General features: G+C 38.4%; 1 protein-coding gene across 1 annotated transcript; it reads left to right on the top strand.

The window, feature by feature from the left end:
• The first annotated feature begins 13,115 nt into the window (after positions 1 to 13,115).
• LOC124122493 lies at positions 13,116 to 19,361 on the top strand. The gene is made up of 5 exons (XM_046485531.2): positions 13,116 to 13,223; positions 14,828 to 14,956; positions 15,165 to 15,303; positions 18,259 to 18,351; positions 19,114 to 19,361. Exons 1-5 carry the CDS (start codon positions 13,116 to 13,118, stop codon positions 19,359 to 19,361), a joined length of 717 nt encoding a protein of 238 aa, XP_046341487.2.
• Positions 19,362 to 25,048: the final 5,687 nt, after the last annotated feature.

Genomic DNA, 25,048 nt, shown 5'->3' with positions numbered 1-25,048 from the left:
CTTTCCAAACACCCTGTTTGTAACTAGTAAATAAGAAAGGATTTTAAGGGCCTCTTCCAGCCAGTATTATGAAATTCTCTTCAATTGTTGAGCATATGTTTAACAAGCCATAAAATCACGTCCATACAAGAAGAACGTCGATGGACTTTTTCCATTGGCATTTTATGCACACGTCTGAAATTCGACACCAAGAGACCATACATATGTTTGTTTGTTTTTTAACGCCGCAATCAGCAATATATGACGGCGGTCTGTAAATAATCGTGTCTGGACAAGACAATACAGTGATTGACTTCATGACTTTCGACTTTCGGTTTCAAGTCAAGAGCAACCTGATGTAAGTGATTTATAGGAATGCAGGTTTTTAATCGGACAAATATGGATAACAATTTGTGTGGCACTTTACCTTCAAGTTCCACATTTTCGATGCGCCGTGTTACATCCAGTTCCTTTAGCCATTTGATAAAGTCCTCAATCTTTCTCTTCGGTCTCGTGTTGGCTGATGAATACCAAAATAAGTCGTCTATCAGTGCAAAGCGGGCGAATGTAATTCTTGGCCTCTGTGATACGAATTTTCACAATTGGTTCGTCTTTAGTGAATTTTGCTACCATGTCGTTGGTAGTTGGATGTGTCTGAACTACTAACACAAGCCAGCATTGTGAGGCAACAATCCCAGGTTTATCAACAAAACTTCCATCAAAACACTCGTCTGTCTGCAAGAGGGACATCAAGATATGTTTCATCAGTCATTTAGGTCAATATGGCTAAAGCATTCCCCTGGTCGTCCTCGGCATATATTAACGCAACATCATGCGTTCTTCGCAAACACCACTCTAAGTCAGGCTCATCGGGAGGTGGAGGATTTGGACTGCACCGGGGGCACCTCAAAGGCAAACTCAGATTCTTCCATCCTTTTCTTTCACTGCAAAAACAACAACAAATGTTTGCAAACCAAAATAGCAGGTGATATTGGTATAAATACCAAGAGTATCAAGGTATTAGTGATGTAAGTATATTATGAGAATGTTTGTTTGTTTGTTGTTTAACGCCAGACTCAGCAATATTCCAGCTATATGACGGCGGTCTGTAAATAATCGAGTCCAGACCAGACAATCCATTGATTGACATCATGAGCATCGATCCACGTAATTGGGATCGATGGTATGCATGGTATGCGAGCCTGACCACCCGATCCCGTTTGTCGCCTTTTACTTATGAGAATGTAACCTGATAGGTATGTAGGTAGGTCAAGCATGGGCATGTGCACAAGAATTTGACTAACAATCCGGAAACACATCTGTATCGTTGTAACATCGACATTGTTTGTTGATCAACGCCACACGCACTAACATCAGTGTAAACCCGAATATTTGCAGTTAACACTTTCTAACTAAATGTTATTCACAGAGCTTTTATCCCGTGTCATAGTCAAGGGAGATAACTCACGGGTAACCTTTGAAATCATACATTGCTGGATATTGTGTTTTTGCGTATGCTGAACTACACTGGTTCTATACATGTACATGTCTGTACACTAAACATATGTATTTAAACTCTGTTATTCTATTAACTATCAAGTGCAGTTACATCCTGTGTTAACATGGCAGCAAACGCGCTATTGCCGGCTCGTTTGTAAATACTTCCATGTTTCGTTTTAATGTTCAAGGTCGGGACAGAAGTAGATGTGTAATGCTATGCTGTGTGGATTAAAGTAAATTTACCATCACAAGTCATATGGATGTCTGTGGTTGAACTCTCTCCGAGCCAGGATACCCTTTCAGGTCAACTGAATGTGTATTAAAAATCACAAATAGACACTACTGGGTGGGACCATGAACACCATGTCACAATTTTAACTTTTAAGTTTAGTTCCTGAGGTACTGAACACAAATTTAGAAACCTCCGGTGACGTCATCCTATTGTTCTCCAGTCGGGTTAAATCTCATAAACAGGGACGTTGTAATGTCCCTGGGGTTTTCATAGGATATTCAAGTCATATTTGCTATATAATGTGTTATAATATCGCAGGGATTTTATATAATGTCCTGGGTATTTTATTGATATGACTTCCGTTCAGATTGTAACATGTAATGCAATTAAAATCAAATGAGAAATGTTTTCTTTATATTCCCGAGGATCGAACTCGCAACCTTCATACCTGTAGCCCAGGGAGTGTACCACAAGGCTACTGAGGTGTTAATAAGCCACACTGGTTTTTAGAATGTCCTTTTCAAGATCCGTACGCCAGCAACAGATATTTTACGCCCGTTTCCTAAGGTTTATGGAAAGTATGTTTGAAACAAAATATGTTGATAAATGTTGTTTTAAGTTTCTTTTTTTCGGTTTATAAGTAAGATAAATCACTTCTCTTCGGGTTGTTATGATATTTAAAACCCTTTCCCTCGGAAAATACCTCGGGGCAAACCCCTCGGGATGCGGGTTTTAAATATCATAACAACCCTAGGACGTGTTTTATCCTATACAGAAAACGGGACCTTATCACATGCTCAAACCCCATATATATCAGATAATGGTTAGTACATGCTCACATGGTTAAGGAAAAGCTCACGTAATTGATCGTTAAACGCAGAAAATGTTAGGCTCCGAAATATATCACTCCGAGTTCAGATTATTTTATTTGCTTCAGTAAAGAGCAGTTGATTTATACATTTATTAAACGACTGGATTCTTTTAAGTTAATACGCGCCCATATATTGCAATAAGATTTAAACCCCACAATTACATGAGAAAATACGAATATTGAAGATATGCCTATTCGTGTTATGGGTACATTAATGTTCTTGTCCTTAAGGACGTATGTACTAAAATGTGATGTAACGTGACGAGCAGTGTGCAATAGTTTTACATTATTATGTGTCAATATGCTTAAGAGAATGTTAAATGTGTTTTAAACCTACTGTTGTATTACATAAAGTGCGACATAAATGGTTTCAACAATATGTATTTCCAAGAAAAGGAATGGGATTGGTGAACAGGTTAAACCTATTTAAACACCTCTCCCTACAAAGGACATTCAACAATTAATAAGAGTAAACAATACATAAAGTAATATATTTAGATTAATTTACCAACTTTTGCATATATTATTATGCTAATATACAAGTTACACAAATACACAAATACGCACATACATATATCGGTACATAAACAAACAGCATACCAGCAAATCACACATACAAACAACTATTTGATTGATGTGATCGTAAAGAAGATATATTTAAATGTTAAATCTTTTAGAGTTTGCAATGAACAAATGGACAGATTGTACAATAGCAAGGTTAGTATCAGTAGATGTTGTAGCATTTCCATATAATACTGAATACAAGTCATATCCCTTTATATAGTAGTACATATATAATGACATATATGTGACAATATGTGGTATACAAACGTACAGGGTGAAGATGCAGCTTCTGTCGTGCAAACCGATGCAACAGGTGATTTGAAAAAGGGGTTTAACGTCGCGTACAAGGTTATTGCACTTATATAGCGATGTGCATGTACGTGGGTGTGTTTGTGGCTGCTTGTACTAGTCCGAACTGATGCCGATTTATAGTGCTAGCCCACTGAGATACCATGCCGCAGTTTAACAGGAATACCCCACTCAGACACAGTATACCGACTCCGAGCCGACCGGTTCTTGATTTAGCCCCTAAATGCCGAGCGCCAGACAGGGTAACAACAAGTACCATCTTTTAACGTCTTTTGGTTTGACGCGGCCGGGGATTGAACCCCGGACCTTCCGCTCTCCGGGCGGACGCTCTACCACTAGACGACGGAGGCGGTCTGTATAACAACAAATATAAATGTATCTCATATGGTTTAAACGTTTTGTGTTTTAACTGAAAATCGGGATCGTAAACAAGAAAGCGCTTATTTCAATACCTCTGCTTATAAAGAAGCGCAATAACAAAGATAGTCAAGGTATATACATAATATTTACGAAAGATACCTTGGTGGTCAGTTATCAAGCATGATCAGCAGTGTCAGGTTGATGGTCAGAATGAGGGTACGAGACATAACATTAAGTAATGATATGATACATGAGGGGATATGATGTGTTATGTTATGTGTATTATAGAAATTGTGTAAATACTGTTTTTAGTGTACATAGTATATGGCTTGCGGTCTTCCAGTGTTGAATAAATATTGATTGATTGATATGATATAAATTGGCATGGAATGACATCGCATTATATGGTATGATATGATAAGATATGATGGGACAAGCTATGACATTGCTAATGTGTTGTGTGATATGACATGTTGAAATGTGATATAATATAGGTGTGATATATGGTACGATGGTATGTATGGTATGTTATGATATGATAATGGTATATGAAATAATACTATATAGTATGATCTTATAATAATGGTAAAATATGATATGATGTTATAGAATATGTTGTATGATATAACAAGTTGTGATATGGTAAAATAGAAATTATGAAATTACAGGGTATGGTATTGTACTGTTTGTGTGAAATTATTTGACTGTGTTGAGATGCGATGTGGAATGACGTGAGGTGATTTGGTGAGATATGTACATAAATTATATAAAATTGTATATTCAAATTGTACTAAAGGCCTGTGGCCTCTTCAGTACGTGAAATAAAGATAGAAACATTAAGAACTACATAATGTACACAAGATACAAATACATGTATATAATTTATGTAATTTATCACGACTTTGAATGAAATATATACATGAATTATATTGTGGTCTCCACCTGTTGGTAAATAAATCCAAATAAACTAAGCTTGTCGTTATTTCAAATGTGATTTGTAAATGGATCATATTAAAGTCAACACTTGTTGGTTTATGAATTCCTGATCATGTATGTATGTTATTCGCATTATTGGAATATAACCGAAGACCGGGGTCGATTCCCGACATGGGTACAATGTGTGAAGCCCATTTCTGGTGTACCCCGCCGTGATATTGCTGGGATATTGCTAAAAGCGGCGTAAAACCATACTCACTCACTCACTCTTTGTTCATCATTCACAAGATACCTAATGCATGAACCTAAGCATTTTATTATAAAGCCAGCTAAATATTTTAGTGTGAGTGAGTATGGTTTTACTCCACTTTTAGGAATACTCCAGCAATATCACGGCAGGGGACACCAGAAATGGGCTTCACACATTGTACCCTAAAGATATTAGAGAAGGTCAATGCACATACTAATATAGTATGTGGAAAATGACTTATCAAACATCAGCTCCATATAAGAGGTGTATGTTCTCAATGTCACTACCTCTGATTCACGAGAATAAAATCCAGCTCTTTTGCATCAGCTGGAGCTTGCTGATGTACGGTTTAACCTACACACTTCCATCTAATAAAACACAAAGTAAAGTAAAGTCAACTAGTACTGTACAAGCCGGTGAACTCTACTGTAACTGTGCCGCCTCGCACTAAATATGCAACACATGCATTTAAGGTCGGCAGGTTGAATGCATTCAGGGCGCCTCCTTCCTAGGTCACGGTGAACATGGGTTTCATCAATCTGTAATCATTCGCTGGCGGCGTTGGAACAAGATGAGGTAGGCCATGTACAAATTACAAGCTTCTAACTTCAAAAACAAATGTGTATGTTTCTTTCTTTCTGAGTGGCTGTAGCATTTTTTATTTGTTACTTTTCAAAGCCATGTAATGATGTATATTGAAACACATTTCCCTCGGTGTATTCTATATTCTGTAAAACAAGTAACAAATGTGGACTAGAGGGTCGGAGTAGAACGGTAAAAGAGAAGGTCTGTATTGCTAACTTTGCGAGGGAGTAAGGCTTTTCGTAGCTTTTGGAAACATTCCATACTTATCATAGATGGAAACACCAGATATTGGCTACTCATTTAACGGCCATGATTGGAGATGAACATTGCGTGTGGCATTGCGCTTTCACCACAAAGCTCCTCAACCGCGTCCAGGTTCCTGATGAATGTGCGTATATTATGGTAACAAACTGACGACATTGTGTAACGCTAGCGCCCATGAAACGTTAGACCCCTGCACGACCTCCAGAGCTGCCTAGATGAAACTTGTACTCTTGTATCAAACCAGAATTTGGCCTAGAACCCTATATTTATTAAAATAATATAAACTTGTTACCATTGAGTAAGTTTAGAACCAGCAATCACTCTCTATCTGTTGAGAAGAGACGATGGATAGATCTACCCTAGGTTGATAGGATCTTCTGTCGGTGACGTACACAATGTAAAAATGGTATTGATTTGTTACGAGAAACACTGTGTGATATTTTATCTAAACGTCATTGTAAATATATGTTACTAGGTGGTGATTTTAATTCTAGAACTGGTATAAAACCTGACTATGTAGCAGACGACATAATTGAACACACCGAGGGAGATACGTCATGGGATTTTATGTTTGACTCTTTCAACAAAGAGCGATTCTCTTTAGATAAGTGTATAAATACCTTCGGTAAAAGTCTACTAGATCTTTGCTCAGTCTTAGATATTCATTTTTTAAATGGAAGATGTGGAAAAGACAGAAATATTGGAGACTTTACATACATTGGAGCAAAAGGTACAAGTGTAATTGATTATGTAATTGCTTCGCCTCGCTTATTTGATTATATAGTTGATTTTGAAATTCAGTCTAGAACCGAATCTGACCACCTGCCCCTTTGCATTACGCTAAGGAGTTGTAATAGAACCCGAACTTCAATAATAGCTATAAGTTTGTTTGGGGTGATAATATGTTAAACACATTCAGAGAGAATTTACTTACAGACGATATCCAAAAGCTTCTAGATAAATGTGTCGATTTTGTATTTTCTGATATAAACAAAAGTGTTAATGCTATTGCAGATGCTCTATGTGTAGCCGCTAGTGATATGAAACGAAAAGTAAGTCGAGTTAGAGAAAGGGTGAAAAGAAATCCATGGTTTAATGTAAAAATTTAAATAGATTTCGAAATTGCAAAAATTAAAGTAACCTGAAAGAATATCATGACGCTAGAAACAAATATACTGCCATCTGTAAATATAAACAAAATAAATATTTAATGGAGAGGAAACAAAGGTTAGTGAAAAATATAAATAATTGAGAAAAACTGTTTTGGTCAGAATTAAAAAGCATGAATAAAAAACAAAAAACCCACGAATAACATAAGTATTGATGACTGGTATTGTCATTTGCAAAAATATGTATGGTATGTCACATCAGAATGAGAAAGCGTCATTTTTAGAATGTAATGATAATGTAAATGAGGATGATAATAACGACGAAACTGATGAAATTGTAGCTGATATCCTTGATTCCCCAATTACGAGAGAAGAAATTTTAGAAAGCATCCGATAACTTAAGTGCAATAAATCATCTGGCATTGATAATCTAATGCCTGAATTTTTCAAACATTCAGCAGACCTGTTAGTATCATATCTTGAACTAATATTTAATGTCATTTAGAAAACGGAACCTTTCCGAAATCATGGTCGGTGGGAATAATTGTACCTCTCCATAAGAGCGGGGATATAAACAACGCTGATAATTATAGGGGTATAACTCTTTTGAGTATTTTTAGCAAGATATTTACTTTTATTGTTAATAAAAGATTAGTGCATTGGGCTAGTACAATGAACAAAATTGATGAGTCACAAGCTGGATTCAGAGAAGGATATAATACCGTGGACAACATATTTATATTACATTGTTTATTACAAAGATACCTTAATAATAAGGGTGGAAAGTTTTATGTAGTTTTTGTAGATTTTTCTAAAGCATTTGACTCTGTGCAAAGAAAAAACTTTGGAATCTTTTTAAGACTCATGGATTAAGTTCTAAAATGAATAAATTGTTATGTGGCATTTATGAAAATATAAAAGTCTGTGTTGGAAATAACCAAGTTCTTTCTCCTACATTTTCAAGTCATTTAGGAGTACGACAGGGTTGTATCTTAAGCCCGTTTCTGTTTTCGTTTTTCATCAAAGAATTTGCAATGCAGATATATAATAATTGTTCCTATGGAATTCAGCTACACCCAGAAGAAATACAATTGATTTTACTTTTGTTTGCAGACGATATTGCACTATTTTCAAGTACTATTAAAGGTCTACAGTCACAAATTAATGAGTTAGAAAAGTATTGTGATGAATGGAAATTGAATGTAAATAGAAATAAAACAAAAAATGTTGTATTTAAAAACGGCTGTAATTTATCAAAATATGAAAAATGGTACTATAAAGGTAACCAATTGGAGATAACAAGTTTTTATAAGTATTTAGGAGTGTATTTTACTAACCGTCTTTCATGGACATATCATGTAAGCCAAGCATCCTTACAAGCTCAAAAGGTATTCATTGGTATACAACGAAATGCATGTGGTCTAAACTTTGATCATAATACACTTTTCAAAATTTTTGATGTAAAAATAAGTCCAATTTTATTGTATGGTGCAGAGATTTGGGGACTCTCAAAAGTAGATGCTATAGAAAAGATTCACTTGTATGCATGTAAGAAATATTTAGGTGTAAAAGTTAATAACCCGGGGTTATGGTTTATGGTGATTGTGGTCGCTATCCACTGTATATTTTTGCATATATTAAAGATATCAAATATTGGTTAAGAATTTTAAATATGCCAAAAAGTAATTGTTGTTTGATTCAAATGGTAAAAGAAACTGGGCAACTGGTGTTAGAGAACTCTTATTTGAATCTGGCTTTGGTAATGTTTGGTATGATCAACGGGTCAATAATACTGCTGAGTTTATCCAGTCACTGAAACAAAGACTAAAAGATATTTATTTACAATCATGGATTGTTTCATTAGCATTATCAAATAAACACTTTTATTATATATTTAAATCTTACATTTATAGAGAATGCTATCTCGTTGATATTACCATACCAAACTATAGAAAAGCATTGGCACGGTTTCGTTGCATGTCGCATGATCTACATATTGAAACAGGCAGATATATAAATACCCCACGAGAACAAAGAAAATGTAACATGTGTAACTTCAATGAAATAGAAGACGAGTATCACTTCCTTATCAGATGTCCATTATATTTAGAACTAAGAATAACATATTTACAAAAATACTAATACAGTGAACCAAACATATGTAAATGTATAAGTTTATTAAAACGTGAGAGAACAGAGGTTGTAAAGAATTTATCGATGTTTATTTACCATGCTTTTGCCCATAGAAATGAAATTGTTAACTGTTAATTAAATACTATCTATGCCAGAATAAAATGAGCACATTTATGGTTGTCATGATGTATATATGTGGGAGATAATTTATTTCAATTTGATGTTCTATTGTAATGATTAATTATGTTGAATTGTATTATGTACTAAAGGTCTGTGGCCTCTTGAGTACGAAATAAAGATTGATTGATAGAGTTTCACTACTTGTTTGAGTGACCACACATAAAAACTGATCGTCAGCGCTATCTTAAAAAGTACTATTATGTCAAGTCTAATTATCATAAACTTTAACAACTATTTACTTCTCCTAAAGTCTCAGTGCTAAGAAACCTCATCAGATTTGACTGAGTGTATATTCTCATACTCATAATCATGCGAGTATCCTCTGTTATCAAATGACTTCCTTGCATTTATGTCGATGTACCACTGTGAGTGGTTAGTTATGGAATGAACTATGTCTATGTCTATGTCTATGACAGCAGTATCATACAATGCCAGCTTTCTCTTCTGAACCTCGGATGCTGCATATTAGGTGGGACGTCACACATGGACGACCGACCCGTGGCAATTCATAAGTGTCGATAACGTCTCTGAAGAGATGCTATTGTGTTTTGATGAACATTAAAAACATATTACCTTTATTTACTCCCCCCCCCCCCCCCAAACTCCACACTCAATCCCCCCGATGGATACTGCCTCCGTAAAAAAAACAACGTCTGACGGGTGGTTCAATACCAAGCCGCGTCTTACCAACAGACACTAAAATATGGTTGCTGTTGTGTTCAAGTTATATCACGGCGTGTCAGCTTAATGTGAGAGGAAAGCCCGAAGTGATGCAGGTGTCAGACGTTTACCACTTTGGTGAAACCCACGAGCACGGGTATGGTGCTGACAAACCTAGAAACATAATCAGGGTGAACCGGGATTCGAACCCACAATCATAGTTTTCTGGCGTACCTAGGGGCGCAACTCTGCACAGCTAATCGCGGCGCCTTAGACGACTGTGCCACCCCTGCCCCGAAAATGCCATGACGTGAATAGAACCTTCAAACTCGCATATCGTGCTTAGTTTTGTAACCCACTGTTTTCCCACTTAGTCATCGAGACAGGTGATGAAAACCTGTTCAGTTTTACATGTCATGACTCCAGTTGGTCCATGCTGCACGTGTGTTTTCTCTCGCAAGCTTTGGCCAAAGGGACGCAACTCTGCACAGTTATTAAAGGGAAAGAAAGTCAATATAGCAACTTTGCAGATTTTGATAATTTAGGGAATATTTAATCACAAAAGCTTGACCAAAATTAAATTTTGAAAATCGTGCGTAAAACAGACGATAAAAAACGACAGGAGAATTCATCCCCCGTTGTTTGTCGTGATTCGCAATTTCAACGACCATGACGATCGGGCCGTCGCCCATTCTGCCTACCTCCGCCTCGGAATGTGTTATACATTACGCCTATTTCCTGTCTACTCAGCATTCTATTTACCGTGTCCACTACTTATGGGTGAGTGAGTATTGTTTTACGCCGCTTTTAGCAATATTCCAGCAATATCACGGCGGGGGACACCAGAAATGGGCTTCACACATTGTACCCATGTCGGGAATCGAACCCGGGTCTTCGGCGTGACGAGCGAACGCTTAAAATGAAGATGCCTGAACGCGTCAAACATATCAGACAATGAAAACAGTTGTCACCTTTAGGCCACGACCCTAAATAGGTTTCTTTTGGAACCCGATTACGGAGCGGCTTTGCAGGTCTTTAACTTGGGACATTAAAAAATTTAATACTTTCTTCGAACATTGGGAGTTCTTCTCACTCGGAAATTGACCAATCGTATAAAAAATGTTATATTCACAACAAAATCGCAGTCATGTTTTTCAATTTATAAGCCCTTGAGGGGGATAAAATAAGGCCTGGTCGACTCGGAGTCCGTATACTGTGTCTGAGTTGGGGTAACTGTATTAAATTGCGGAATGATACATTTTACCTCTGTGGGCTTGAAATACACAACCCGCATAAACGTCGCGAATTTACAAGTTCGAAGCAAAACGTATCAGAACAAGCTACCAAAGCATAACAGAATAATAACTATAATCTATGCCAAGGAAGGAAACTACATTTGTTAACTGGATGTCAACTGCGCCTTTTTGAGACTGTGGTTGTTTCAATTCTTCTTCATGGTAGCGAAATATTGGGATTTGACAATCTTTCTATCACAGAAGTATAAGCGACAAAACGGTTTCCATATTCAAAAAAAAAGGTTATTGTACGATTCCGATTATATCGTTAGCATGTATTTTTGAATCACTATCAAATAGATGTTCGCAAAAAGGTGAGTGTATCCATCCCCACCTGTGGATACCCATCACAAACAAATGCAAAGGCAAGCCAATTGTTCACCTAAAAAAACGCACCAGCACATATGGTACGAATCAAAATTTGGGTTTGCATCCAAAATCATTCTTGTCAATGATGCGTCAAATTTGGAAATGTCCTCCACATGACTACCATAAAACGATCAGAAGGTTTTCCTGAGGCCTTGAATGTTGTAACCTTGATCAAACAACTTCTGAGCACGAGTCGCATGACGCTCTTTGAAATCTTGGTAGAAAGTAGCATGATCGATTGTTCATCAACAGTTCTGAAATGTGACACCAAGGGCTGGAACTGCAGGGACATTGCTCGACATAAAGGGAAATTTGACTATTGGAAAGTTGAAGTGATCTAAGTTTATTATATTAGGTTTAAATGATTTAAAGTTTAGATTTTAATGGTTTCGGTTTAAATTTAATAGGAACATGGATAACATGCATGAAACGAATTTTTCACGAACTCGACCTGTCACATATTGATTCACCCGTGAAGATCCGGGTTAGAATAAGCCTTCAGCAACCCATGCTTGCCATTAAAGTCGACATTGCTCAGATCGATGTTCATTATGTCCATCACTGTGTTGTCGTCATATAGCTCGTAGCTCGTATTTTGCCGAGTGTGGCGTTAAACAACAAACAAATCTTTATAAAACATATTTAAAAAATAAATTTCTACTTACAACTAACAATTTTCTTTGGAAAATTACTTAATTGTGTGACAGAGTAAATACACGTATGACCAAATATAATACACATTTAGTTTTACGTTTCAAACACATAACTCGTTAATTAACTAAACTACATTTCACATTTACAAATTCATGGCGCAGAGTTTCCAAATTTCATCCGCCAATATTTGCCTAATGAGTATAGGCTTGTCGGGAAGGAGCGCTTCGCGGCACTTGTGGGCCCTATTCATATACTTGCCATAACTATTTTGCCTTTCACGGCCTCTGGAATATGTTTCGGCAGATACTGGAGATGGATTATTATCGAGGTAAAATGTGCTGTTATATTTGCACCAATAGCGGATTATTTCGTATTTGAGATGATAATACATGGATACCATACTTGGTTAATATATGAATGCTTACTTATTTTCAAGAGATATTAGATTGGTTCGATGCACAAACAAACATACTGGTGTGTTGTGTTAACCGATGCTCATGAACACATCACATGTGACGTCATAGATCCATGACACCATTTGTCTTTTGCAGGATTATCGTGTACAGTTTGGAAGTCACGTGCAGCATATCGTGATAAGAGTAGAGACACCGTGTAGTAACACTTGACTGATTGTTCGTTTTGTCATTAATTGGTACACATCTCTGTTTAACGTACATACTTATCTATATGTGTCTATGGTGCGCGTTTCTTTTGGTGGTGAGTATATTAACAACGTGTTTTTCTCTGTCACGTTGATAAGAGGTGGTCGGTGGTTCTTGAACATTTTTATTCACCTTGAAGGTGGAATGGAATTAAAATGTTTTTCATTTTTAAACGTAGCATTACGCCTTTTAACATCCGAGGAATGGCTGAAGCAAACAGCATCGCATTCTGTGACTTTGACAAGCGTGAGACCATGACTTCAGTTGAGGTCGCTGACGTCTTCAACAAGGTTGCCAACTCTTACGACGAGGTAAGGGAGAGTTGGGTTTGGTTAAACGCCGCTTTTAACAGTATTCCAGTTATATCGCAGCGTGTCAGCTTAATGTGGGAGGAAAGCCCGAAGTGATGCAGGTCTTAGACGTTTACCACTTCGGTGAAACCCACGAGCACGGGTATGGTGCTGACGAACCTAGAAACATAATCGGGGCGAATCGGGATTCGAACCTCTACAATCATAGGTTTCTGGCATGCCCAAGGGACGCAACTCTGCACAGCGAATTGCGGCGCCTTAGACGACTGGGCCACCCGTGCCCCCTGGTAAGGGAGAGAGTGACCGCATCTCCGAAACAACACACCAGCGTTACTAACATTAAATGTAAGGAATACCCAACATCGGAAGAACAATTCGTGTTCCTTGGAGGTAATGGTGGATTATAGCATAACCCTTGTGTCTTTGTCTGTATTTAAACTAACTGAATTGTTAAGGAATATTCTGGTTTTTTCCTTTTACTTTATTTGATGAAGCAAAACATGACCGACAACGGGATTTGAACCTGCATATTCTATACCACACACAACTGCGAGATCTTTCGTTCTCACGTTATTTGCCTTTCGATACGTTCAAATCTTTGGTTGTGTTTTGTGACATCTGAGTCTGAGAACACTAAAAGATCGAGTAAACTGCGTCGGCAACTGTTGCTGTTTTTCGACACAGCGACCAAGGCAGCAAAACCAACCTTTGGTGTTTACTTGTGCGAAACGTTTAAAAAGCATACATTTTCAATCGAAATATATTGCATATTAAATGATAAAGTGTTTGGAAACCCTTCAACTCGGGTAAATATTATATATGTAATTGAAACAATATGCTCGTGATTAAGAATAGGGTATTCTTGCCCCTGGACAAGAATTTCATAACACGTGCCAAAGGCACTGCTGACTTATTCCACGTCTCAAACAGCGTGTGTGGGTGTGTGTGATTGTTATTTTACACCACGCTCAGAAGTATTGCATCTATAGTGAGTGAGTGAGTGAGTTGGGTTTAACGCCGCTTTTAACAGTATTCCAGTTATATCGCGGCGTGTCAGCTTAATGTGGGAGGAAAGCCCGAAGTGACGCAGGTCTTAGACGGTTACCACTTCGGTGAAACCCACGAGCACGGGTATGGTGCTGACAAACCTAGAAACATAATCGGGGCGAACCGGGATTCGAACCCACAATCATAGGTTTCTGGCGTGCCCAAGGGACGCAACTCTGCACAGCGAATCGCGGCGCCTTAGACGACTGGGCCACCCGTGCCCCCTATTGCATCTCTAGGACGGCTGCCAGAGACTAATGTTGTGAACAACAATCCACGCCGCTGGGGTACGATGACACGCAAGCCACCAAGCCTGACTACCGGAACCATTTAGTCACTTCTTACTACCAGCATAGGATGCTGGGGATCTACTCTAATTCGGAATCACCGTGGAGAGTTATCAAGAAGGATCAGTTCTTGTTATTGAGTAATTGAATATCAAAAATGTTCATTAGCCAAATGTTGTTATAAATTTTAAGTGACAACATTCTTGAATAATAAAAAATAAATGATAACAAATTGAAGTAGCATTTGTAACAAGATACATTTTAATACAGACGTGGCAAGCTAGAAATTACAGGGACAATATATACGTGGCGGAGGGGGTAGCTGACTTCTTTCCGGAGAGGAGAGCCGATGTGAGAATCCTTGATGTTGGCGCGGGCACGGGGCTGCTAGCTACACAGGTCAGAAATGGTTTTATTGTCACAGTTGTTGATTCTAATTCGGTTTTCAAGTGGAAAGGTAATTTAGGGATTAAAAATGACCCGGGGCCAAGTTATTTTTCATCCCCCACCTCTCAAGAACACCCTACGATCGATCGATCAGTTGTGTCACTGGCTATTAGGAAGATATAATGTTATCAACTCTAAACGTTTGAGATTTCTTTTGCAGCTGTGGAAAAAAGACTTCAGGCAAATTGATGGTCTTGATCCTTCGACGGGAATGAAAACGGAAGCAATGAAGAAACACGTGTATACAAATTACTACCTGGAGTTCATGGATGGACACGTCATAGACAATCTGGACACAGGTCATTTTGGATTTCAGAGTTTTGGTTGATATCATCACTTCTTCTTTTTTGTGAGATAGCATCGGGTTTTGTTGGTTAGTTGGTTGGTAGAGTTCTCTGAATTGTTTGTTCGAAATGCAAACACGAGCGAGGATGATATTGCTTTTCCCACCCCCAGTATTGTTATGCGCATGGATAGGATTGGCAAAGTCAAAACAAGGTAATTTGGCCAAGAAGTGTTACTTAAGCCTCAGGTATGCCGATGACGTGACATTATTCAATAACCATCAAATAGCCAATTCCCTTCCCCTGATCTACCCTCTTGGACTAGACATAAAGGAGACGAGTGGAACCGCTTGTCTTTTTCATATTTAGATCTATCTATGCATGAAGATTCAAATTGGCTAAAAACTCTAATTTTCAAATTTGACCAATCAGTGACAAAAGTTATGCCTAATACATATGTGTGACTTGAACCATATGTCCCTTTGTTTTTTTAGGTGAACAATTGGCTTGCCTTTGCATGTGTTTGTAGAGGGTAACACCTGTAAGGTAGAATGCACTCACTTTTCACGAACACCTGGTATCATCACTATTTGATCGTGATTCATAAACAATTGCTCACGACATGGTTACAACATTCAAGGCCTCAGTAAAACCTTCTGAACGTTTTATGGTGGTCATGTGGAGGACATTTCCAAATTTGACGCATCAGTGACAAGAATGATGTCGGATGCAACTCCAAATTTTGAGTCGTACCATACCGTGTTTTGTTTTAGGTGAACAATTGGCTTGCCTTTGCATGTGTTGGTGTTGGGTGCCACAGGTGGGGATGGATACACTCACCTTTTTGCGAACACCTGGTATCATCACCATTTGATCGTGATTCATAAACAATTGCTCATGACATGGTCGGAATCGTGCATTCGACTCTGCTTTTAACACAGTTTGTCATAAACATGGACAGAGTTTCGTTGCTTTTATTAATGGTTGCAAACCAGTGAAGAACGGAAACCAGGCCGCCATGTTTGAGGCTTTGACAATCATTTGTAATGGTTCAAACTACATCTTGTAAACCCAGTGTCGAATATGGTTTAAAGTATTCCTCCATTTGCGAGGTTTTAATTTCAGGTTTTACTTAAAAGTAAAATAGTTTGCGGTTTTCCCCTATTTTGTCCACACCTTTTTGTACTGTTGAAAATCCCACTGTTTGCGCATAACAGTGTTTCAGTACATCATGAGGGCGAGATGTGAGGGGAAAGGCGAAGTGATACAAGTCTATTGTTTTTAACACTTTGGTGAAATGGAAAGTTTAAAAAAGTACACTCGCAATTTAGGTATCTTCAAGTACATGCAGACGTTACTACTCACGGTGTTAACCATTTATATTTGAGGTGAAGCAATATGGAGTTTTATGTCGCTTTCAAAATTATTTCACTTAGGCCTACATAGCCACGTGCCTGTGTCGTGTGTGCATGTGGCTGCGTATTCTTGCCCTGACTAGTCTGGTCGGTATTGATAAGCTAGCCCACTGAGATACAGTGCCCCAGAGTAACGTGAATACCCCAGACCGACACAGGACATTGACTCGACGAGCCGACCAGGTTTTGGTTAAACGTCCTTTTGTCGACATTCCGTTCTCCGGCTAGACGTTCTATCCACGTGACCGCAGATCAATTCAATTTCAATTCCATATTTAGGTTAAGCTTTACAACTTATCGCTATAAAAATAAACTATTGAAACACACAGTTTTGGTTCTTCATACAGACACGTTGTGTCGGGTATTTGGTGAAAAATGAGCACAGGTTACAAGTTTCTGATTTCGAATTGAGGTGAGGTGAGGTGAAATGGGGTTTAACGTCGCGTCCAAGATTATTGCACTTATATAGCGACGTGTTTGTTTTTTTAGGGCTGCTTGTACTAGTCCGGACTGATGCCGATTTATAGTGCTAGCTCACTGAGATACCATGCCGCAGTTTAACATGAATACCCCACTCAGACACAGTATACTGACTCCGAGCTGACCAGTCCTTAATGCCGAGCGCCAGACAGGGTAACAACAAGTACCATCTTTTAACGTCTGTTGGTATGACGCTCTCCGGGCGGACGCTCTACCACTTGACCACGGAGGCGGTCAATTTCGAATTGAGAATATACATACTTACTTTACTTACATCTAAACGTATTTGCATGGTTCAGACAGGTTACTGAATGACATAACTATTTTACATTTTGTAACATTAGTAATTGGACAAGTTGGAATACGACGTAAGATATTTCCATTAAAATGGTCTTTTGTATTACTTTGTAAATTCCAAATACATGTATAATGGACACTTCGGTACAAAATGAAACCCATCTTCAAAATCAAAACAAAAACTACATATTCATTCAGTAACATCAAAACCTTTATTTCTTCAAGTTTATATTGCTAACATATGTAAATGTGGCTGCATGTTGTCTCAGAAGAAAAGGAATGTATATTCTTAAGTCATATTGTATGACATGACAATCAGAAAGGTATTCTTTCAACACACACTTTGATGAAGTGACTTTTATTTCCCATGATTATGGAAATCGTTAAGTATAAGCTTAATATATGGAAAATAACAACTGTCAATAAATTGAATAGACCAGGCGTTAGATTTAGCTAAATATAGTGGACGCTAACTCTTACATTTATAACAGACTACAGTGAGTGAGTGAGTGAGTTTCATTTTACGCCGCTTTTAGCAATATTCCAGCAATATCACGGCGGGGGACACCAGAAATGGGCTTAACACATTGTACCCATGTCGGGAATCGAACCCGGGTTTTCAGCGTGACGAGCGAACGCTTTAACCACCAGGCTACCCGACCGCCCCTAACAGACTACAGACTAATTAATAGAGGTTTATTGTATTTCAGGGCCAGGAGTCCTACCGTACAGCCAAGTACATTTATTCTATATTCAGTATTCGTTTTCCGTTGCTCAGATAGCTACAGCTGTTTGGGGGTCGCGGCTGCTTTCAATACGGGTTTCCTGCCTTGTGTTTCCCTCCTAGAGATGGTGCGTCTCGTGAAGCCAGGTAACGACACTTGCTATTGAATCTTCGCACTGAAGGAGCGACTGAATGAGTCGTGTGTACAGCTCTAGTAGGTGAGGTGAGGTGAAATGGGGTTTAACGTCGGGTCAAAGATTATTGCACTTATATAGCGACGTGCATGTACGTGTGTGTGTTTGTGTGGCTGCTTGTACTAGTCCGGACTAATGCCGATTTATAGTGCTTGAACTCTGAGATACCATGCCACAGTTTAACATTAATACCCCACTCAGACACAGTATACTAACTCCGAGCCGACCAGTCCTTGTTTTAGCCCCTTTATGCCGAGCGTCAGACATGGTAACAACAAGTACCATCTTTTAACGTCTTTTGGTATGACGCGGCCGGGGATCGAACCCTACAGTTCTAGTAACGTACTTAGCACTGAGGAGAGGAGAAGGAGCTAAGTAAGGCAGCTATTATTAAGATATTGATAAATCAACAACTGAACGGATCCTCTTGTTTGTGTGTTTGTTTGTTGTTTAACGCCGCACTCGGCAATGTTCAAGCTATATGACGGCGGTCTGTGAAATAATCGAGTCTGGACCAGACAATCCGGTAATTGACATCATGAGCATCGATCCAAGCAATTGGGATCGATGACATGCATCAACCAAGTCATCGAGCCTGACCACCCGATCCCGTTAGTCGCTTTTTACGACAAGCATAGTCACCTTTTACGGCAAGCATGGGTTGCTGAAGACCTATTCTACCCACAGATTGGATGGTGTTAATACTATATTTCAGGTGGTCTGATATGTTTCGGCGTCCCCGACTCCCGTTTCACAGAGGTTAAGGAGTACATCGACAGACTCGCTCCTCTGATGCTGTGGATGGAGCAGGATGGGCTGTGGCAGCTGTTTGACAAGAAGCACTATGATGACTTTTATGATGATGCAAATCCTGGAAACGTCTTCCGATATATCGTACATGCTTCAGATGTTGACGTAGAGAAATATATACACAGGCTTCGTAATTCTCACCTGGAAAAATGAGAGTGAACAGCTGCCATTAGATTGTCTATTGAAGACATTGGTCAGATGGTAATGCCAAATTGAATCCTTCTCTACTGTTCCGAAATATTAGGTTTTGAAAATTTAGAAAATGCATTTGAACTTTTTAAAAAAAGTAAATGGTTCGAGGAATTCAACACCCAATTTTATGGTTTATGGGGAACTTGGCAGGGAACCACTCTAAATTAAAATATTAAAACGGATGATCTCCTTCTTACGGAAGCCTTTTAGGGCCATGTTAAAAATTTTTTATATCCCTATTAACTGGAAATTTCCACTTAGTATCTTGAAATTCCCACTTAGTATCTGGAAAATTCCACTTAGTATCTGGAAAATTCCTCTTAGTATCTGGAAAATTCCACTTTGTATCTGGGACATGGCTCTAAAAGGCTTCCGTACCTTCTGGCCCAAATTAACGAATTTTGATAAAAATTTATGATGTAAATGCAAAATCGTTTAAATGGATGGCAACAGTAACATAAATACTTAATGATTTCGGACCATAAGAAGTATTCATGAACACATCTATTTGCTCAACGTCATGGCTGGTTTCAAAGGCTGAGAGATTCTTAAAGACCAGTTGGTGCTGCCCGACTCAACTTTATAGACTTTATGTGCCTATCGTATAGATCGCATCACATTTGACTATTATTAAAGATATTTCCTTTCAATAAAGAAAAATCGGAATACTATCTGTTGGTTTATATATAACACTTGCAAATAAGGGCTCACCTGCTGTGGACCTCGTGGGGGTGATAACGTAGGCCCACATGATTATCAGCACTAAGACAACCAAATGAAGCTTCGTGATTTACATATGTGTCCCATCGTTTTCATCACTACATATTCCGGGGAGAAGAAAATTGTCAACCAAATAAGTTAGTGAGTGAATTGGGTTTTCCGCCGCTTTTAACAGTATTCCAGTTGTATCACGGCGTGTCAGCTTAATGTGACAGGTCTCAGACGTTTACCACTTCGGTGAAACCCACGAGCACGGGTAGGATGCTGACAAACCTAGAAATATAATCGGGGTGAACCGGGATTCGAACCCACAATCATAGGTTTCTGGCGAGCCCAAGGGAAGCAACTGTGCACAGCGAATCGCGCCGCCTTAGACGACTTGGCTTGGCTTGTGTATATCATACTCAATATTCCACAGCTGCCGATCTCCTGAAACGAAGACCTATCTGCAGCCAACATCATTAACAAAACAAAATGACCAACAATTGGAGAAAACTAATATGCACAGCTTTTTTTCCATTTCATTGGCATCAACTATTTTTTTTATTTGCTGCACGCTATAAAGTGGGTGAAATTCACTAGTGTGCAATAGCACATTTATAAAGAAATTCACAAAATACACGACACGAATTGTTTTCCTTTTATTTTAAATTATATTTCCTTTCCTGCTACGCATTTGTCGATGAATGCGCTTAAGGGAATGCGCCTTATTTATGGGTCCTTCATCTGTTGTTTATGGACGCGCATCTGTCCCATAAGCACTCCGTTTTTTCCATGTCTTCCTCACGACACCTTTGGCATATTACAACATAAATAATATGTTTTGCGGAGCAGTCCAGGTGAGAACGTACATGAAATAGTTGTTTCCTGTTTTTGAACTTTATACATGAATTTTTAACTCTATATTCCCACAATTTCCCGTTTACATTTTGAGACACTGAATTCTATAGACTTAATAGACGACTCAAGTTGGGAGCGTGTTAATATTTTCTTAAAGGTACGCTTTGTCGTTTACTTATAATTAGGTTTACACTGGGTGAATTCGATTCATTTTAATATCAACATTGAAATTTTTAACATTTTGTCCAATGCCGTGGGTGAGTGAATGATATGGTCTTACGCCGCTTTTAGCAATATTTCAGCAATATCACGGCGGGGGACACCAGAAATGGGCTTCACACATTGTACCCATGTCGGAAATCGAACCTGGGTCTTCGGCGTGACGAGCGAACGCTTTAACCACTAGGCTAATCAACCGCCCACATAAATAGGTATTGTGCAACACACTCATATAGAAACGAGGACATTAGAACTGTGTCTACAGTGATAGAGACAAACGACTTCTTAGTTTACCTAGACATTAAGGATCTTTTTCACAACGTGGAGGTTTGTGAATATTCAAGAAAAAATCATGTTTTTGAGAGGAGACATGTACACTCCAGATGGTGAGCATTACCATTCGGGTTTTATTATGTTGTCCTTATTTATTTGTATAAACGTCTTAGACCAGTTGTACGTTACCCCAGATCGCTTGGTTTCAGACTAAATGTCTATGTGAACGATTTCATGTGAACGACCTCTGGTGTCTTAACTTGTGATTATCGTGATACGTTGCACTTTGGAAGGGAGATCAACTACAAGAAATGTGAGTTGCATAGAACCCCTCATGTGTTGGATTATATCGGTTATACTTTCAACACAATCAAGCCTAACAAAAGAGTTGTAATTCGAGCTCAGAAACTTCGAGTACAACAGATATTCGACGAACAGTATATCGGGAACGCATTACCGCCAGATTTCTTGCGAAAGTTGTTAAATGGGTGTCTGTTGCATGGGCTGTTAATCTAGGAAAGCTATTGTATGTTGGGGTTATTGTTTGTTGGCATTTAGAAGCTCGTGGGACTCCATTTAATTTTCAACAAAGACACCACAGATGAACTAAAATGGAGGTTAAACTCAGTAGATTCGTTTAACTGTATGGCCGCAAGTAGTCGACATACAAATATTGACCTATGCTTCCAGAATAGGCTGACCAATTTCTTTCAAGTAATTTAAGATGAGATGCCCACTGAGCAGTACGGCGAGTATTATGACAAGACGAGTAGCATGCCCTTGTTTGCACGGTTGGTTGTACATACAGTAAACTACGGTTATAACGAACACGCTTATAACGAACTGACGGATATAACGAACTTACTTTTTTGGTCCCGACTATGTGCTGTAGTTATGCTGTATATATGTTTTTTAACGAACTACGGTTATAACGAACTAAATTTAGCAGTCTCTTAAAGTTCGTTATAACCGTAGCTTACTGTACGTGGCATGAAGCGCCAACTGTACAAAGGCACAAATAGCTAGTCATGATGTACTTGTAAGTGACATCATTCACCGTAAAGTTGTAACAAATGTACATACTGTTTCTTACCATCATTTGCATATGACCATCAGACCGGGACATATGCACACGCAAAAATAACTAATGATGTGCCCGCCTTCAGTGCAATAAATTGTGTTGCTTGTTTAACAGCTTGTCTAAAGGCTTTTTATCGCAGTAACGTCAAGGTCTATATGTTAATGTACAATTATGTGCAGTTTAACATCAGTTGACTACTTTCGGCAAACTACTACAAGGAGACATTTTATGTTGTGGGAGAAGTCTGGCATTGTTTCCAATACAATATGATTTGATTAGGAATTCTTGGCAAATCATTTTTCCTTAAGCTTTTCCCAACCATTTTTAGTATCTTGAAGAAATGGTCCGTTCATGTGTAAGTTAATGTTTACTGTTTAATAAGTTGTCTTTGAATTACACCATTCTCACAGTGGATTATTCTTTGTCGGAAATACATTTACAACAGAAATGTTGACATGAAGTACAGGTTGCGAGCTGTTGTTATCATGGATGCGTAACTCAAACAAATTCGCAGCTGAACAGTAATATGCGTTATTTGATTTGTCACATTACTGTCATGCACGTTTTACACGAGATGGTTTCGCATTGAATGATTTGTAAACGTTTTGATGTAAAAGGTAAAAAGGTTTGTGTTTCCAAATTGAATATCTGATAAATCATTGCTCACCAGACATGCCTAAAGTTTGCTATTTGTCAATATTGTGTTCTTAATACAAAGAGAATGCAATAAGCAATGTGACTAAACCCCTTCCATAATCATAATTATACAAAACGTCGACGCAAGAGAATACGTTTTGATTACCTGCCGAAACATATTCCATTGGATTATTTGTATGTTTTGTTTGGTTTTTTGTGTAACGCCGCACTCAGCAATAATCCAGCTATATGACGGCGGTCTGTAAGTAATTGAGTCTGGACCAGACAATCCAGTGATTCACAACATGAGCATCGATCCACGCAATTGGGATACGATGACATGCCTGACCACCCCATCCCGTTAATCGCCTCTTACGACAAGCGTAGTCTCCATTTGCGGTAAGCATGGGTGCCATTGGATGAAAATGCACATTAGTGGTGAACATTATGTAAATGGATCGCTGAAAATCAGTGATGACACCAGATGTTCGAGAATAGGGTAAGCAGGTGCTGTTTTTTTCCTGTAGAACCACTCACACAATATGCATGAAAGCATAAGTTTTGTTTGTTGCCTATATGCTAAAAACAGCGTCGATTGTATATTTCCGACTCAATCATAAGCATCTATGTATGAATCACTATCAAGTAGTGATGATACAAGGTTTTCCCAACGGTATCACCCATCATAAACACATGCAAAGGCAAGTCAATTGTTCATCAGAAGAAACACGGGAACGTATGCTACTAGACTAAGTCAAGATAGAGAATTGTATCAGGTCATGAGGTTTGTCACAGACATGTCAAATTTGGAAATGTCCTCTGCATGTTAATCATGAAAAGTTTTGGAAGTTTAACCAAGGCCCTAAATGTTGTAGTTCTTATCAAACAACTTTTGAGCAAGAGTCGTATGACGCTCTTTGACATTTGCGTTGAAAGAGCATGGTGAATTTTAACTATAACATTGTGAAATGTAGATATCAAAGGATGGAGCTGCTGGTCTATTGAGGAAGAGAATTTATTGATGTCAACTTCTTTATTATGAAGAACACAACGTTTCGGAGTATATACTTTCACATTCATCGGGTAAATGCACCTGATGAAGGCGTAAGTATACTCCGAAACGTTGTTTCAAAATGCCATTTAAAGACTTGCTGGAATAGAGAAGGGAAAGATGACTATTGGAATAAAGCAACAAAACCCTTTCCACATCCAATAGAAATAGAGTCGATTATACGGTTCCGACAATATAACAAGCATGTGTTTATGAGTCTCTATCAAATAGTTATGATACCAATTTTCGCGAAATGGTCGCGCCCGTCACAAACACATGCAACGGCAAGTCAATTGTTCACCTGAAAAACAAATATCCTCCACGTGTCTGCCAGAAAACCTTTTGAAAGCTTCACTAAGGCCTTGAATGTTGTAACCTTGATCAAACAGTTTATGAGCATGAGCAATCGTTGAAATCCTGGCAGGAAGAGCATGGTCGATTGTATCTCAAAGATTGTGAAATGTGAACACCTTAGGCTGGAGCTGCTGGAATATTGCTCGACATGAAGGGTAAGTTGAGTATTGGAAAGTGGAAGTCATCCCTCTTGTCATACTGTCTTGTGGAGAGTGTTTTGTCACTCTGACTCTTTATACATAGATCTACATATGAAACCGATGATTGAGACAGTTGTACTGCTCTCTGTTATGTCCAGCTGTAGGTGGAAATCTATCTTTCTATCTCCTGAATAACATTTTATTTAAGTTTAAACTCTTAAGGAGTATACAAATACAAGAACACAAACATATACGTATGAAACAGAAATAATTCGAAAAGGCCTCTTGTGTTGTCGACAGCTTTGTATATTTTCAAATTTATCAACCATGTTTG

This window comes from Haliotis rufescens, unplaced genomic scaffold, assembly GCF_023055435.1.
Source record: "Haliotis rufescens isolate VD_foot unplaced genomic scaffold, xgHalRufe1.0.p SCAF_13, whole genome shotgun sequence".
NCBI lineage: Eukaryota > Metazoa > Mollusca > Gastropoda > Lepetellida > Haliotidae > Haliotis > Haliotis rufescens.
Note: the sequence above shows the minus strand (reverse complement) of the source record. Positions and strands in the feature narration are given on the sequence as shown.

Coding starts and splice junctions, on each gene's coding strand:
- LOC124122493 (XM_046485531.2), top strand. CDS start 13,116: ATGGCTGAAGCAAACAGCATCGCATTCTGTGACTTTGACAAGCGTGAG. Junction 15,304..18,258: donor CATAGACAATCTGGACACAG/GTCATTTTGGAT, acceptor TCCGTTGCTCAG/ATAGCTACAGCTGTTTGGGG. Junction 18,352..19,113: donor GGTGCGTCTCGTGAAGCCAG/GTAACGACACTT, acceptor ACTATATTTCAG/GTGGTCTGATATGTTTCGGC.